Here is a 16,780-nt window from a genome sequence, read left to right on the forward strand (position 1 = left end):
AAAAAACAAAATAAAACATTAAAATAGAAAACAGATATTTCAAGTTTTGTAATATTGCATTATTTATTATAATATTTCACAATATTACAGTTTTTACTGTACTTTTTTAATTAATAAGAACAATGCGCATTTATATATTGAATAAAAATAAAAATAAATTAGTTACTGTATGTAGAAACTGTAAATCTTTCATCATCTTCATTGTTGCTCAATATTCAATATATTAGAACTTATGATATTGAGTTTTTGATCAAATTCAAAAGAATAGCATTTATTTGAAATTCCTCTCAAATTTTTACACATTCTTAAAATAAAGTATAAAGTATTATTATTTATTTATTTTAAGGTCTTAGCACTGATCTACTTTACAGATTTATTTCAAGGGATAAATTACATTTTAAACTAAAATATATATACAGATAGAAAACAGCTATTTTAAATTGTAATAATATGTCACAATATTACAATTTTTTTACTGTATTAATGACTAAATAAATGCATCCTTGTTGAGCAAAAGTATTTCATAAGTTTGCCTAGTTTGCTTATTTCGACTGCCACTGTAGAAATGATATGATCAATAATGTAATTTACATTAGTTTAACTCATCAAAATAAATTGAACAATTTCAAGTAACATGAAATTCAACTTGATGTTTTTAAAGGCAGTTTAATGTAATTTAAGTTGCAATGACTTGCACAGTCAAGTTGATTAAATTGAAAAAAGTTTAGGCAGCAACCCTATTTAAGTGTTTAAGATGAAATAGGTGAAGGGTTTTACGCGGTACAGTAAATCTGGTATCTGTAATCTGTAAAAAGAGGAGTTTTCTGAGTGGAGGATCAAAGGCAGCATCACACCGCTGTTCATCTCTCTCTTCATACAGTACACGCTTAAAAATAAAGCAGAGGTGGGTCAAAGACCAAAAAGGCTTTAAGCATAAAAACAATAAGTGTAATACTGCTTTAAATTGTTGTTGCCCCCCCCCCCCCCCCAAAATTTAATTTAATTGCAATTTTGTTTTTCTGAGCAAAAAATAAATAACACATTTTTCCCTGATTTACAGAAGACACCCACTAAAATGTCATTGTGTAACAATCTTGTCAGGCATATTTACAACAAAAATCAATTTATGACATATTAAAAAACTAGTTATTTCACCCCAAATACTAATTAGTTGTAATTTTTAATTTTTTTAATTTGCCACTATCCTAGGTTTTGCCCATTTGTCAGTAAGAATTTTGTACTAGTTTACAACACAATAAAATGTAATATGCTCCAATATTCTTTTATATATTTTAATATGTACAAGTCAGAATAAGCGTAATGGAGCCGACGAGACTTGAGGCATGAGGATCCAAGACTAAGACTAAGACCAAGACTCGAAAGGCTCCGACAGTGATAAGTGCTAGACAAAACTCGGTGATCTGTGCAAGGAAGTCCATGGTTTGTGTGATTGTGTAATAGTTCTCAGGTGTGAGTGTGTGATTGGCATCAGCTGTGTGTGTGGTCAGTGCAATGGATGATGGGAACTGTAGTCCGATGGTGAAGTTCAACAGTAATGTAGAGTCCATGTGGTGAGCGACTGACCTCTGGTGGCGAGCAAATGGAAGTTCATGGACCTGATTCATGACAATAAGCATGTTGTTTGAATTTTGAATATTGTGTTACACTGACTGAAGGACAATTTAACATTATTTCAACCAAATTTTGACATTTTATTCTCCAAAAACTTATGTGAAACCTTAAAAGTAGACACTTTACTTACATTTAATGTGCTTTCTATGGACATAAAATCACTTTTGTAAATTTCTTTTGATGCGGACATCTTAACGTCTTTGACCCAGGTGCTTCACGATGCCATAGAAGAACCGTTTTTGTCTAAATGGTTCCATAAAGAACATTTAACATCTGAAGAACCTTTCTGTGTCACAAAAGGTTCTTTGCGGCGAAAGAAAGTTCTTCAGATTATAAAAAGGTAAGAAAGAGATGGTTCTTTAAAGAGCCTTTGACTGAATGGTTCACTGAAAAAAAAATATACTAAATGTTTTTAAGGTAAGTGGCTGCAGACGATTTATTTTAGCTACATTTAAATAAAAAAAATGTTGAAAGTTAGTCAACTAAATTTATTTGAATGTAGCTAAAATAAATTGATTGCAACCACTTACCTTAAATTTTTTTTGTAAATTCAATGAATAATTTTTTGCAGTGTTGTTCTAAGGCATCGCTGTGAAAACAGCTTTATTTTTAAGACTGTAAATGATGTAGTAGCGTGTGCACACGTGTGCCAGCGGCCCTCAGGGAAACGCTTGTGAACAAGTGGAAAATGACAGGTTCCTCTTCACTGATCACAGAGCCAGGAGTCGCTGTGAGGTCATCTGAAAAACGGCCTGGCCTGCACAGGAGCACAGCATGATGGGAAGAATTCAGAGCACACTCTCTGATTGCTGTCCGCCACCGGCACGGGTCACTGCGCTGCTGTGTAAACCCACACCTGACTTACTTTCTCTTTTCATCTGTTTTCCTCACTCCTGCTGCCTTTTATTTGACCTTTTTACATTTTTTCCTCAGTCATATTTTCGGTGTTTTTCACACTTCATCTCCGCCTGTCATTCTTCACTGTCTCTGTGCCGTAGGATGCGCTGGAGGTCCTGGCAGAGAAATATATTATTTACCAATTTATATATATTATTTAACAAAAAATCATATATCATTTATATGATATTATAGATGTCATATATATATTTTACTGTCATTGAGATATTTTGAATGATTTTTTATAATATTTTGATTTAGTTTTAGATTTTTAGATTTTAGTTTAGTTGTATTTTTTATCTGTCTATATAGTTTTTCATACTTCATCTCCTGTTGTATTTCACCCTAAAAGTAAATTATATTGTTATAAAGATTATTGTCGTGACTATTAAGCACCCTTTCCTCTACAATTAACATTAAAGTGTGTGTAAAAATAATATATTATTAAAATGGTAATTTATGAAAATATTTGATGAACTGTTTTATTTTTGCTCATTTAAATGTAAAAAAAAATGTTAATGGTTATATTATTTTTTTTCTAATATTTTCATTTTTTTTTTTTGTCATTATTTGTTTTATTTTATTATTATTATTTTTGTAATATGTCTATATAATTTTCATTAATTTTAGTTTTAGTTCAGTAAATTTAGATTTTTTTTAAAGTAACAAAAATAGTTTTATGGTCTTATAGTGTTAGTTATGTGTTTGAAATATTTATTTATTTATTTTATGCTTTAGAATCGAATTGGTTAATTTATCCAAGACATATAAACATTTAATTATGTGCTTTTTGTCTGTCTCTCTCTCTCTCTCTATATATATTTTTTAAAGCTTATTTTAGAACCATTATGATTTTGTTTTCTTTTGATTTTGTGGTTAAATGTATTTTGGGCATGTTTTAATGAGATTCACCTGCATTTATCTGAAGATCCTGCAGTTTTTCAGCATGTGTTTGTGTGTTTGTTTTTGACAGCTGAAGCTGGAAAAAAACAAGGAAGAACTCGTAATATTATGCTGTTTTAAAAATTAAACACAATTAGCTTTTAATAATTGAGTGACATGTGACAAACATCTCCTCCTGTCTGCTGCTGTAGGATGCGTTGGAGGTCCTGGCGGAGAACCTGGAGTTCAGTGGGAATCAGGGGCCGAGTCTGGCGTTCAGAAGGGCCGCGTCTGTGCTCAAGAGCCTACCCGCTGCCCTGAAACGCCTGGAGGAGACGCAGCATCTGCCCTGCCTGGGAGAACATAGCAGGGCCATCATCGAGGTGAGCCTCGTCCGTCTCACTCCTCTCACTCCACACACATCAGCAGTCATCTGTGCTGCTCTGCTCCTGCTGAGGCTCTGATATGCTTTCACACCGCCACTGTTTGTTTTCCTGAGGGGGAAAGCTGCAAGACATGGTTTGGATAGAAATAAAGAAAGAAAGAGCCAAACATTTCACCAGAAAGAAGTTTGAGTAGGTTTTAAATGAGATAAAATGGTAAAGCTCAAATCTGTCGAGAACGTGTCCGGGTCATATTTCACCCTACAAGCAAAACCAAAAAATATTTATTTATAAGATTATTGTTATGACAATTAAGCACATTTCCCCCTAAAATTCTCATTGCAGTAGTGTGGGAAAATAATATATTATTTAAATTGTCATTTAAGAAAGTATTTAATGTATTGACTTTTATATATGCTCATTTAAATGTAAAAAAATGTTAATAGTTGAAATACTATCAACATTTTTTACATTTAAATGAGCATAAGACAAAGGCAAAACATCCAATACTTTCTTAAATGACAATTGAAATAATGTTTAAATAATGCTTTATGGTCCTACAATTTGGCCATATACTTCATATGAAGGTTTTATAAATATATTTTGAGATTTCATATAGTTCCTTTTTGGCCCTTTGTTACATATATAGTACAAAATTATAATATAATTTATTTAAATGTTATTTGAAGCTTTAAATATATATGATTTCTGAAGGATCATGTGACACTGAAGACTTGAGTAATGATGCTGAAAATACAGCTTTGATCACAGCAATCAATTACATTTTACAGTATATTCACATAGAAAATGGGTATTTTAAACTGTAAAAATATTTCACATCACTGTTTTACTCTGTTTTCAATCAGATAAATACGGCCTTGGTGAGCATAACATTACATTACATTAAAACTGTATAATCAGGATATCTAATATAAACTGTGTATAAGCTGATTTTAGGACCATTTTCTGTTTCCTTTTGATTTCGGGGTCAAATGTGACATGTTTTTAGGAGATTCTCCTTCTGTACATTTCGTTGAAGATCCTGCAGTATTTCAGCAGAGATTTGTGTTTGTGAGTTTGTCTGGAGAATACAAAGAAGAACTTGTAATATTATGCCGTTTTAAAAATGAAAGGCAATTAGCTTTTAATAATTGAGTGACATGACAAAAACGCTGTTTTCCTTTGTGTTGGAAGTTGTCGGATTACTGACAGCATGTAGAGTGGTAAAACATCAAATCAAAACTCTAACGTCTCTATATTGGCCCTCATATCTCTTGTGCTTTCCATTTCGTTGATGATAATGAATTGCGTACAGCTTTCCACCAACTGCTTAAACAAATGCAGACAATTAAATGACTAGTTCACCCTAAAATGATCATTCAGTCATCATTTGCTCTCCCTCATGTCATTGACTTTCTTCTGCGAAACACTGTGAAAATGGAGTGACATGAAGGTGATGATTCTCCAAATGCTCATTCCCGAGACTTTAAGTAACTTCTCTGATTAATGGGAAGCGTGTTTGACGGGAAAGTCAATCATTGCGTCCACATACACAGTGATAAATGTGAAAGCAACACACTGTGAATGTGATTAATACACTGATTGTGCTTCCTGCAGGCTGAGAGACTGTAAGACAGCAAATAAAGCATCTTCACAACAGCGCCAGAGCGATGGGAGACAACGCAACGAGCGTTTCATTAGACTTATTAAGCTGCAATTAACTAGGATGCCATGTGTGTGTGTAGATTATGCAGAGTTAGCGTGTTTAATCATAACAGCTCATGAATACGTTGAGCTGGATTGAGCGGTTTGTGCGACTCAGGCGTGTCTGACGTCTCTATCTTCACAGGAGATCTTTGAATGCGGCTCTTCCTCCAGAGTTAATGAGATACTGAATGATGAGAGGTATCGGACTATGAAGGTAAAGTGAGTCTCTCAGGACTTCAGAGCTTAGCAGGTAGATCACTGTTGAAAAACCAACATATGCTGGTTCGGTATGTTTTGAAGCATGGCTGCTGGTTTAAAGCTGGTCCTAAGCAACTAGCTTAAGCAACTAGGACAGCACATGACCAGTTTAAACCAGCTCATGACTAGCTAAGGACCAGCTTAAACCAGCTCAAACCAGCAGCCATGCTTCAAAACATACCTAACCAGCATATGTTGTTTTTTTCAACAGGGATGAGCTAGTGTGTGTGTGTGTGTGTGTGTGTGTGTGTTAATGTGTGTGTACATGTGTTTGTGGCTCAGTTGTTCAGCAGTGTCTTCGGGGTCGGACCCAAAACGGCAGAGAACTGGTTCTATAGAGGACTGCGGACGTTTGAACAGGTCCTGAGCGAACCCAGCATCAGACTGAACCGCATGCAGACTGCAGGTAAACTGTGACATGGGTTTTGGGCTTTGTTTCATGTTTTGTTTCAGTTTTGCCTCAGTCGTGTTCTCTGTCATGTGATTCCTTGTGCCCTCTTGTGTTCTTGCCATTGGTTTCTTAGTTCATGTGTCATGTTTCCATTGGTTCATTGTCTTGTCATGTGGTTGCTAATTCTGTTTTGTCTTTGGTTGGTTTATGTCGTGTGACCCTCTTTGTTTGCTATATATAGCCCTCATTTTGTCAATATCTTGGCTCTAGCTGTTGGTGAGTTTCTTATGTTTTGTTCCAAGTCGAGTCGAGTCAAGCCAAGTCTTTGTTTGTTTTTGTATCTGCTCATGTATTGCTTTTATGTGTTACATAAACACTGACGCTTCGACTGAACGGGTTTGGAAAGAGAGGTGTGAAAAGATAGATATCAAGTCAACATCAATTAAAATGTACTTCCGAATATATACTCTTATAATATAATTTCTCATTTAATTTCTTAGTCTTAATCAAAAGATTATAGGCTGTTATATATATATATATATATATATATATACATATATATATACATATATAAAAACACTGAACAAAATTATAAACGCAACACTTGTTTTTGCCCCCATTTTTCATGAGCTGAACTCAAAGATCTAAGACTTTTTCTATGTACACAAAAGGCCTATTTCTCTCAAATATTGTTCACAAATCTGTCTAAATCTGTGTTAGTGAGCATTTCTCCTTTGCAGAGATAATCCATCCACCTCACAGGTGTGGCATATCAAGATGCTGATTAGACAGCATGATTATTGCACAGGTGTGCCTTAAGCTGGCCACAATAAAAGGCCACTCTAAAATGTGCAGTTTTACTCTATTGGAGGGTCCGAAAACCAGTCAGTATCTGGTGTGACCACCATTTGCCTCACGCAGTGCAACACATCTCCTTTGCATAGAGTTGATCAGGGTTTCCACTCCTCTTCAATGGTTGTGTGAAGTTGCTGGATATTGGCAGGAACTGGAACACGCTGTCATATACCCCGATCCAGAGAATCCCAAACATGCTCAATGGGTGACATGTCCGGTGAATATGCTGGCCATGCAAGAACTGGGAAGTTTTCAGCTTCCAGGAATTGTGTACAGATCCTTGCAACATGGGGCCGTGTATTATCATGCTGCAACATGAGGTGATGGTCGTGGATGAATGGCACAACAATGGGCCTCAGGATCTCGTCACGGTATCTCTGTGCATTCAAAATGCCATCAATAAAATGCATGTATGGAATCGGCAGCTCAAAATCATTATAATATAGAATTGGGAGGTTTATGCCAATTCCCAGCCCTAGTATTTTATTGGTATTTTAAAGCAGTTCCAGGAATACCATGTTTTTACTCTGCATCTACAATACTCACCAGAGTATGTGTCCAAAACAACACTGTTTTACCACAGTTTATAATGTTTTCACAGAAGAGTCACTTTTTCTAGAAGTGTTTGAATGTTTTTTAAGCCAGACCTCCTCTCTGTTTCTCTCTCTCTGAGTAAAAACACAGTTTGGACGTGATAAATGTTCCTGCCAAACCACACACATCATTTGCTGGGCATTTTTATGCAGCTGTCTGCCTCTGACGGTGTGTGTCTGGGACCAAGGGCTCCTGCTCTGCTGAAATCCCACTGTTTACTGCTCGTACTCTGCTTATACTGTGTTTTGGAGCACCGCACGCAAACCCCCTCGGAATATAAGTGCACTTATCGATGAGTCTGGTTTCATGTGGAGCGTCACGTATTAAAAGCCTCCCGGGAGGCGGAAGGAAGTGGGAGAATGGCCACAGTTTTGGTTGTTATACATTCAGACCTCATCAATCAGGCTGGGAAAAGGCCAGCTGTGTTCCCACTGTCATCTCATTTATGAATTATGAAATGATTTTATTGTTAGCGTTTAAAGCGATTGCCTCATCTGACCTGTTGTTTTATGGCCTCGAGTCTTAATATGGATTTATGATGGAGGACCGTGTTGTTAATTACTGATTGTTTAGGAAAATCTACTGTAAGTTTAATGAGGCACACCGCTAGTATTTTTCAATCGTCAGGCCTCGTAATTTTCCACCGCTGTCTTCAGGCGCTCATTTACAACCTGCTGATCTATAAACAACATGCTTACTTTAAACAATTATGCAGATCCCGTTTGGGAGATTTCCAGTCGGGTGAGAGGCGGATCAGACGCTCTCCTGAAAAGGTCTCAGTTTTTATAGTGATTTCTCTGGCTGTGCGCTTGTGATGTGTTTATTTTGAAGTTCAGTGAATGACATAAAATACTGATGCTTTTCTCCAAAAGTGCTTTATCTAATTATAGCAGCATGCATCTGTCTCCACTTATAATGTTTACAGTATTTATTAAATATTTACAGTAGTTATTGAGAGACATTAATACTTTTATTTGACACGGATGCATTAAATTAATCAAAGTGACAGTAAAGACATTTATAATGTTACAAAAGATTTCTATATTTCAAATAAATGCTATTCTTTTGAACTTTCTATTCATCAGAGAATTCTGAAAAATAACATGTATCAGAGTTTCCACAAAAATATTGGGCAGCAGATTTATAGGATCCTGTGACACTGAAAACTGAAGTAATGATGCTGAAAATTCAGCTTTGCATCACAGGAATAAATGACATTTTACAACATACTGTATTCACATAGAAAACAGCTATTTTACATTGTAATAATAATATTTCACAATTTTTACTGTATTTTTGACTAAATAAATGCATCCTTAGTGAGCAGAAGAGACGAAACATTTAAAATCTTATGTTCTTCAAACATGGTAACTTTGAAATCATATATATCATATATATTTTAACTTCATTGCAATGTATTCAGAGATATAAGTAGTTTGAGAACTCTGAGTGTTGAATCTCTCGTCACAATTTTGGGTGAGGTATGTTTTACATTTGCATTTATGCGTTTGGCAGATGCTTTTATCCAAAGCAACTTTAAAGTGCACTCAAGTCTGTCAGTCAAGGTGCTTTATCACTGAAAGTCGTTTCCTCTATGGAGAAAATTAATGGGTTTTTATTTCTGGAAACCGTTGGTTGTGCTCTATTAAGTGTGACAGCAGCACAAGGGAAGACATTCACAATATTAGAAAGCAGATCAAAAACTCCAAGATAAAAACCAGGAATGTCTACTGTATATTTCCAAGGAATAGTTCACCAAAAATGTAAATGTGCTGCAAGTGTGCTCACCCTCAGGTCATCCAAGATTAGGATGAGTTTGTTTCTTCATCAGGTTTGGAGAAATGTGTCTCTGCATCAGTGTCTCAGCAATGGATGCTCTGCAGTGAATGGGTGCCGTCAGAATGAGAGTCCAAACAGCTGATAAAAACATCACAATAATCCACACCACTCCAGTCCATCAGTTAACATCTGGAGAAGACAAAAGCTGAAACATATCTATCATTAAAACGTTTTTAACTAAAATTCCATAATCCATAATAATGTTCCTCCAGTGTTAAAGTGGTCTGGTCTGAATCAGGAGAGAAATCTGCACAGATCAAGCAGCGTTTACAAGCCAAAAAAGCTCTAAATAAATATGTGGCTGGATTTTGATGTGAGAGACAACAGGAGATGGACTTTTTCACTGGAGGAGCATTATTATGGATTATGGACTCGTATTTAACCTGAAGCAATGGTTTGAGATGTTTCAGCTTTTGTCTTCTCCAGATGTTAACTGATGGACTGGAGTGGTGTGGATTATTGTGATGTTTTTATCAGCTGTTTGGACTCTCATTCTGACGGCACCCATGCACTGCAGAGCATCCATTGCTGAGACACTGATGCAATGCTACATTTCTCCAAATCCAGTGAGTTTTTGCAGGGAAACACCTCTCACATTTTTTTTCAAACAGTGTAAAAGTCAGTTGGTGGGTGTTTGTCTTTCAATCTTTTATTCATCCGCTCTGGTCACAGGGTTCTTGTTTTATGAGGACATCAGTAAGCCGGTGAGCAGGACAGAGGCCAGCGCTCTGAAGATTATAGTGGAGGAAGCTGTTATCTGTGTCAACCCATCCGCCACCGTCAACATTACAGGAGGATTCCGCAGGTAAACCGGCAAGATTACTGGTTTGTGCCTGTTTATGTCAGTTCAGGAGTGTGTGATTGTGATTTTTATGAAAAAACACTTTGCCTAAAGAAAAATGTATTGCTCAGAGTTTGTACTTTTATAGCTCACATGTAATGTGGTTGTGCTAAAGGTAATGAAATATCCCAGAAATCCCTTTGATATACATTAGTGGAGTGTTTTGAGTATATATATATATATACATACATATATATGAGTGCCCTTCACTAATATTGGCACCCTCTGTAAATATTAGCAAAGATGGCTGTGAAAATAAATTTGCATTATCTTTTTGATCTTTCATAAAAAAAATCCTCAAAATTCTAACCTATCATTGAAGTAAAACAATGGAAAGTGGGGAGAAAATCTCATTATGAAATAAATGTTTTTCTCCAATGCATGCTGGCCGCAATTATTGGCACCCCTAGAAATTCTTATGAGGAAAATATCTCTGAAGTGTATTCCGATTCATATTTACATTTTGTTAGCACACCAGGGTGACTAGGAGCATGCAATTCATAAGTAGTAGTAAGTTCATAAGAAAATCATAAGTAGCACAGGTATATTTGTAGCAATAGCCAAAAAATAATTATATGGGTCAAAATTATCCATTTTTCTTTTATGCCAAACATCATCAGGATATTAAGTAAAGATCATGTTCCATGAAGATATTTTGTAAATGTTCTACCGTAAATATATCAAAACTTTTTTTGATTAGTAATATGCATTGCTAAGAACTTAATTTGGACAACTTTAAAGGAGATTTTCTCAATATTTATCTCAAAAGGATTATTTATTCAGCTTTCAGATGATGTATACATCTCAATTAAAAAGAAATTGACCCTTATGACTGATTTGTGGTCCAGGGTCACATATGAGGAACATGCATTTTCATGAGCCTATAATTAAATTAATAATATATGTATATGTGTGTGTGTGTGTGTGTGTGTATAGTTTTTTTTTAATACGTGTAGTTTAGTTATTCAGACACACACACACACACACACACACACATATGTTAATTTTATATACTGTATATATAGTTTTATGTAATATATAAATAACTTAAGTATATATAATGTTTTTTTACAGTAAACAAGTAAAAGCATGTAAACAAGTCAAATGTATATTATACACACACACACACACACACACACACACACAAACACACACACACAGTATTTATTTATCAATTGTTCATAATATACCATTGCATATATGTGAATCATTTATTTATTTATTTAGATGCAATTGTTATTGTTTTACTGGTCAGTAGAAAGATATATTGGTCAGATGTTGCTCTTTTATGGATCAGTTTATCTTGAATGTTTCTTCCTAAACCTTTTTGCTGAAATACAAAGACACAAATGAGTCAATACTTGACACAGAGTCAGAGAATAGAGCTGTAAAACTAATATGGATTAATCTGAGAAGTTGCTGAGAGTCTGATGCTCTTTCTCTCAGTTACTGAGAGTGAGAGGAAAACATCTGAGAAACAGGAGACTTCAGCAAAAACTAAATAAAAACTCACTGTTGTCCAGCAAAAACAACTGAGATAATGAACAGATCTGATGTGATTTTGTGTCTTATGGATGTGTGTGTTTGATGCTTCTATGCACTGAGGTTTGTTTATGATGTTTTTCTGTTTAAACTTCAGTTTGAATGAACCGTGTCCTGCGCAGGCTTCAGTCTGTCTGTGAGCTGCACGCTAGAGGATTAATGTCACAGGATTCACTACGAACAAAATAATTCCCTTAGAATAAACTGCGTATCACATTTCTACCATGTAAATGTAAGACGGTGTTTGTTGTACCTCGAGGGTCCTTTCGGTCTATGAGAAAATGTGACCACGAGGTTACGAATCTTAATAACATTCGGCAGACAGAAAATGCCAAACATCCTCATGCAATCATACTGTGTTTACGGAGCATGAATGAATTTCTGATCATGAACAGAGTGTTTTATCCTTTCTGACTGTCTCGTCTGTTTGGTGCGGTTGTAAAGTTTCTCTTTTACGGCTGGTGTTTATGTGAATTATTCAGAGGTCAGCTGTCTGTACGGACAGAGATGCTCTCCATTCTGTTGTTTTTGCTGCTCTTGGTCCTTCGGGCCATCGATGGTGATGAGAATTATGGGAAGAGAGGCACTCGACTGCTTTAAAACCTCCACAGGCTCATCTCGACATGTCACGCTTCAGATCAGATTTGTAATTGATTGTGTGCTTTGTAAGGAAAGGTGCTGTATATATAAGTCTGGTGGGGTTGCGTTATTTCTGGTGCATTTGTTTCTGCAGGAATGAGTTTGATGACATGTTGCTTAATATAGAAGCTGACCAATTTAAAAAATGAAAAGGTAACTGCAACTTTTTATCTTATGATTCTGATTTTTTATTTGTATTTTTACATTTTCATAATTTGAAATTTTCTTCTCTGAATTGGCAGTTAACATTCTGTAGTTCTGATTATTTTCTCACAATTGTGAGGTTAAATCTCACAATTTATATTGCACAATTGTTTATATCTCACAATTTGGACTTTTCCTCTCAAAAATGCAAGGTTATATCTCACAATTTGGACTTTTCCTCTCAAAAATGCAAGGTTATATCTCACAATTTGGACTTTTCTTCTCAAAAATGCAAGGTTATATCTCACAATTTGGACTTTTCTTCTCAAAAATGCAAGTTTATATCTCACAATTTGGATTTTTCTTCTCAAAAATGCAAGGTTATATCTCACAATTTGGACTTTTCTTCTCAAAAATGCAAGGTTATATCTCACAATTTGGACTTTTCCTCAAAAATGCAAGGTTATATCTCACAATTTGGACTTTTCCTCTCAAAAATGCAAGGTTATATCTCACAATTTGGACTTTTCCTCTCAGAAATGCAGGTTTATTTCTCACAATTTGGACTTTTCCTCTCAGAAATGCAGGTTTATATCTCACAATTTGGACTTTTCTTCTCAGAAATGTAGTTTATGTCACAGTTTGGACTTTAGTTTATAAAAAATGAACAATTTGGAGAATTTCACATATTTCCAAGATTATATCACACTATTTGAACTTTTCTTTTCAGAAATTTGAGTTTATTTATTTATTATTATTATTACTATAGAACTGAGTGAGCAAAAAGTTGAAATTACACAAAAAAAATGCTGGGTTAAATACAACCCAGTGCTGGGTAAAATATGGACAAACCCAGCGGTTGGGTTACTGGGGTTCTTTTGATTGTTGGTAATCGCTGGGTTTGTCCATATTTTACCCAGCACTGGGTTGTATTTAACCCAGCATTTTTATTCTGTGGCACAACTAGCTGTCCATAGCCTAATGACATTCCTTTAAAGACTGATGTTTTTGGAAAGTAATAATGTACCTAGTACACTGATGAATAAGATCAGTGCAGAATTCCAGATGCTTTTACGTCTGTTTTGTTGTGATATGGTGCCGTTATTCCCAGATAACATGGTCCTGACACGCAGATATATGTGTTAAAGTGAAAACAGCACTATCACCGTGCACCTTGTCAGTAAACTAGTTTATCTTGTCAGTTGTGGTTTATTTCAGGCTGGCTTTTTATATCTTATTTGCTTTGTAAATCTTGTTGATGTGCTTTAGTTCTTGCCGTATGAGAGATATTATTAGCTCGGGCTGAACAGATGTCACAACTGCACCTCTCCTACACCGATAACATGCAGTGCAAATGAAAACAAAAGCCTTTCTGAAAATACGACAGTGTTTTAAAGTCACTCGAAGAACTGGAGACCGTGAATTTTCATGACGTCAGTGACTCGCGTGGTGTTAATGAGGTTTGATGCGTTTGTTTTATTGGCTTCACGATAATCAGACACAAACTCAAATTGAAACGTGTGTTTGATTTATTATGTGAGCTAACATACCGCTAGTGTGAAAACTCTCTCAAATCTAAGAGCGAGATGTCTGACTCTGAATCCTCGTGGAGCAAGCAGACTCCCCGCAGACCTCCAGCCTGTTCTGACTTTGGACGTTTTATCTTGTTCTTACTGATCAGACTTCAAGAAGATAATGAAATATCCCAGAAATCCCTCAGACTTACACTGATGGAGTCTTCTGAGTTTGGCTCTCTGTCCATGGATCATGCTGTATCAACTGCTTAGCAACCGCACAGAACACCTTAGCAACTGCCTAGTAACCACCTACAACACAATTTGCCTAAAACTTCAAATTTCCAGCTGTTTTGCCATTTCAGACCAATCAAGCCCAGTTTTAGTTTGTTTAAATGTATGTTTTTATTAGGGGTGTCCCAGGTTTTTAATCAGTGGGATTTAACTCATTTATCTCATATAGAATACGCTTCGTTATTTATATAACATAACGTTAATATCACGACTTATAGGCTATTTGCACAAAATACCTTGAATGCATGAATGTGTCTGTGCGGCTCTGAATGAACTCCTTTTGTGGACGCGTTCTTCACACAACAATGTGCAGAAACACAGTAACTAAACTCTAAAAATTCACAATACATTTTTTGTTATAATAGGCTAGTGTTCTCATTATAATGTTATGTGTATATGACAGTCATAGTCATTAATATTCTGCATTGTTGTTTGTACTGCTCGCGCTGCATGCTGAGAGATAACGTTAATCACAGTAGTAGCTACTACAATGAAGCGCTTTAGTAGCTCAACCAGATGCACCTTATATGAGATAAATAACATATGCACAATATATATAAACCGGCTGAAATGTTTTGAAATCACTTGTACCCTACCTGATCGAAAAGGTCTTTCACTCTGCCTGTGTCAGTTTGAATCTTGCTAAATTTATCTGCCAAGATGCTTCTGTCGGTCACGCATGGAAAGTGAAACTTAAATCTATAGGGGTGGATTTATTCACGCACGTAAAAATATTTATTTAAAGCTTCTTTCTTTTCAGATTCTTATTTACAGCATTATCATAATAGGCTGTATATTAACTTATTTGGAGAAAACTGGTAGTTCTGTGTGAAATCAGACATTGAGCACCCCATAGAGCCAAAATGGTATGATCATATATTTATATGGATTAATTCATTCCAATTAATCTTAATCAAACTGCAGTTGGGTTATTTTGATCAAGTCAAAAATAACTAAAAAATACACAATACAAAACATGATAACATTAAAAAAAAAAAGATTTTTGAAAAAAACCAAATTGACGTGATTTGGCAAATAAAGTCTTCATATGTATAAATGTGTGTGTGCATTTACATACATATACATATATATATATATATATATATATATACATTCATATTTACATAGTATTTTTTATATATAAATCATCTAAATAAATAAAAAATAAGTAATATATATAAATAATTTAAATAAATAAAAATAAATTATATGTGTGTGTGTGTGTATGTGTATTTATATTTAGTGCTGTCAAAGGATTAATCGCATCTATAATAAAAGTTTGTTTACGTAATATGTGTGTGTGTACTGTGTATATTTATTAAGTATATATATAAAGATACACACATACAGCATATATTTTGATTTTTTTTACATGTATTTATGTGTATATATTTATATTCATATAAATTATATACATTTTTTAATATATTTAATATATAAACGTAACATATTTTTCTTAAAAATATACATGAATGTATGTGTATTTAAATATACATAATAAATATACACAGCACACATACATATATGTAAACAAAAACTTTTATTTTGGATGCGATTAATCGCGATTAATCGTTTGACAGCACTAATATAAATATAAAAATAAATAATAAAAAATGTATTATACACGCACGCACGCACGCACACACACACACACACACATACACACACACACATATAGTGTCTCTGTTAGATGGTCTCCATTAGATGATGTTGATGCCATGTTTAGTACTCTCTGCGTGATTGTGATTTGTAATTGCTGATATGAATATATTGAAGGGGTGGATGTGAATAATGCGGTGCTGCAACACAATTGAAGCCGATTATAAATAGATATCAAACCATCTCAGACCGTCAGCGCTCGACTGTGGTGCATCTGCAAAAAATAAACCTATATGAATAAATAAATGCCCAGATTTTGTTGCTCAATAGAGCCGTCCCAATCCTTTGTGAAACTCCTCTGTAAAACTGTGCGTTAGCCGCTGCATTCATCGGGAGCTGACATTTGACATTGACAGAGGGTGTAATTGAGCAAGCTTGTTGAATTCAGCGAGGTTTTGACTATAGAGCTATTAGTCACGGGTGCTATATGAGTTTTCCTCACATGACACTTCTCTATATCTCAGGATGACTAATGTGACTGAGCATCAGTGTAACGGGATTACGACAGCGAGAAAACATCATGTTTACCTCCGAAACAGTCTTCAAAAACTTTATGGCTCAAAATGCAAATCTGCAGCTCTGTCGAGGCTAAGCTCTGTAGAAATCTGATATTTGAACTTCGGCAGGCTTCGCACGTTGGCCGTGACGGTTTTAGTGATGTCTGGATTTACCTCCGTGTGCCGTACGAATAGTTTCTGCTTTAACATCT

The 16,780-nt window shown here is 35.1% G+C and overlaps 1 protein-coding gene across 1 annotated transcript in view; it reads left to right on the forward strand.

Annotated features, from left to right (window-relative positions):
- LOC306884773 (DNA nucleotidylexotransferase-like) overlaps positions 1-16,780 on the forward strand; it is a gene marked incomplete at its 5' end in the record, with an annotated part of 120,203 nt that overhangs the window by 16,459 nt on the left and 86,964 nt on the right. The window contains 4 exons of the mRNA XM_079440960.1: positions 3,624-3,794; positions 5,644-5,715; positions 6,042-6,165; positions 10,111-10,243. Of these exons, the coding sequence (XP_079297086.1) occupies positions 3,624-3,794; positions 5,644-5,715; positions 6,042-6,165; positions 10,111-10,243 (500 nt within the window). The remainder of the gene's footprint in view (positions 1-3,623; positions 3,795-5,643; positions 5,716-6,041; positions 6,166-10,110; positions 10,244-16,780) is intronic.

This window comes from Barbus barbus (genome assembly GCF_936440315.1).
Source record: "Barbus barbus genome assembly, chromosome: 18".
Classification (NCBI taxonomy): Eukaryota; Metazoa; Chordata; class Actinopteri; order Cypriniformes; family Cyprinidae; genus Barbus; species Barbus barbus.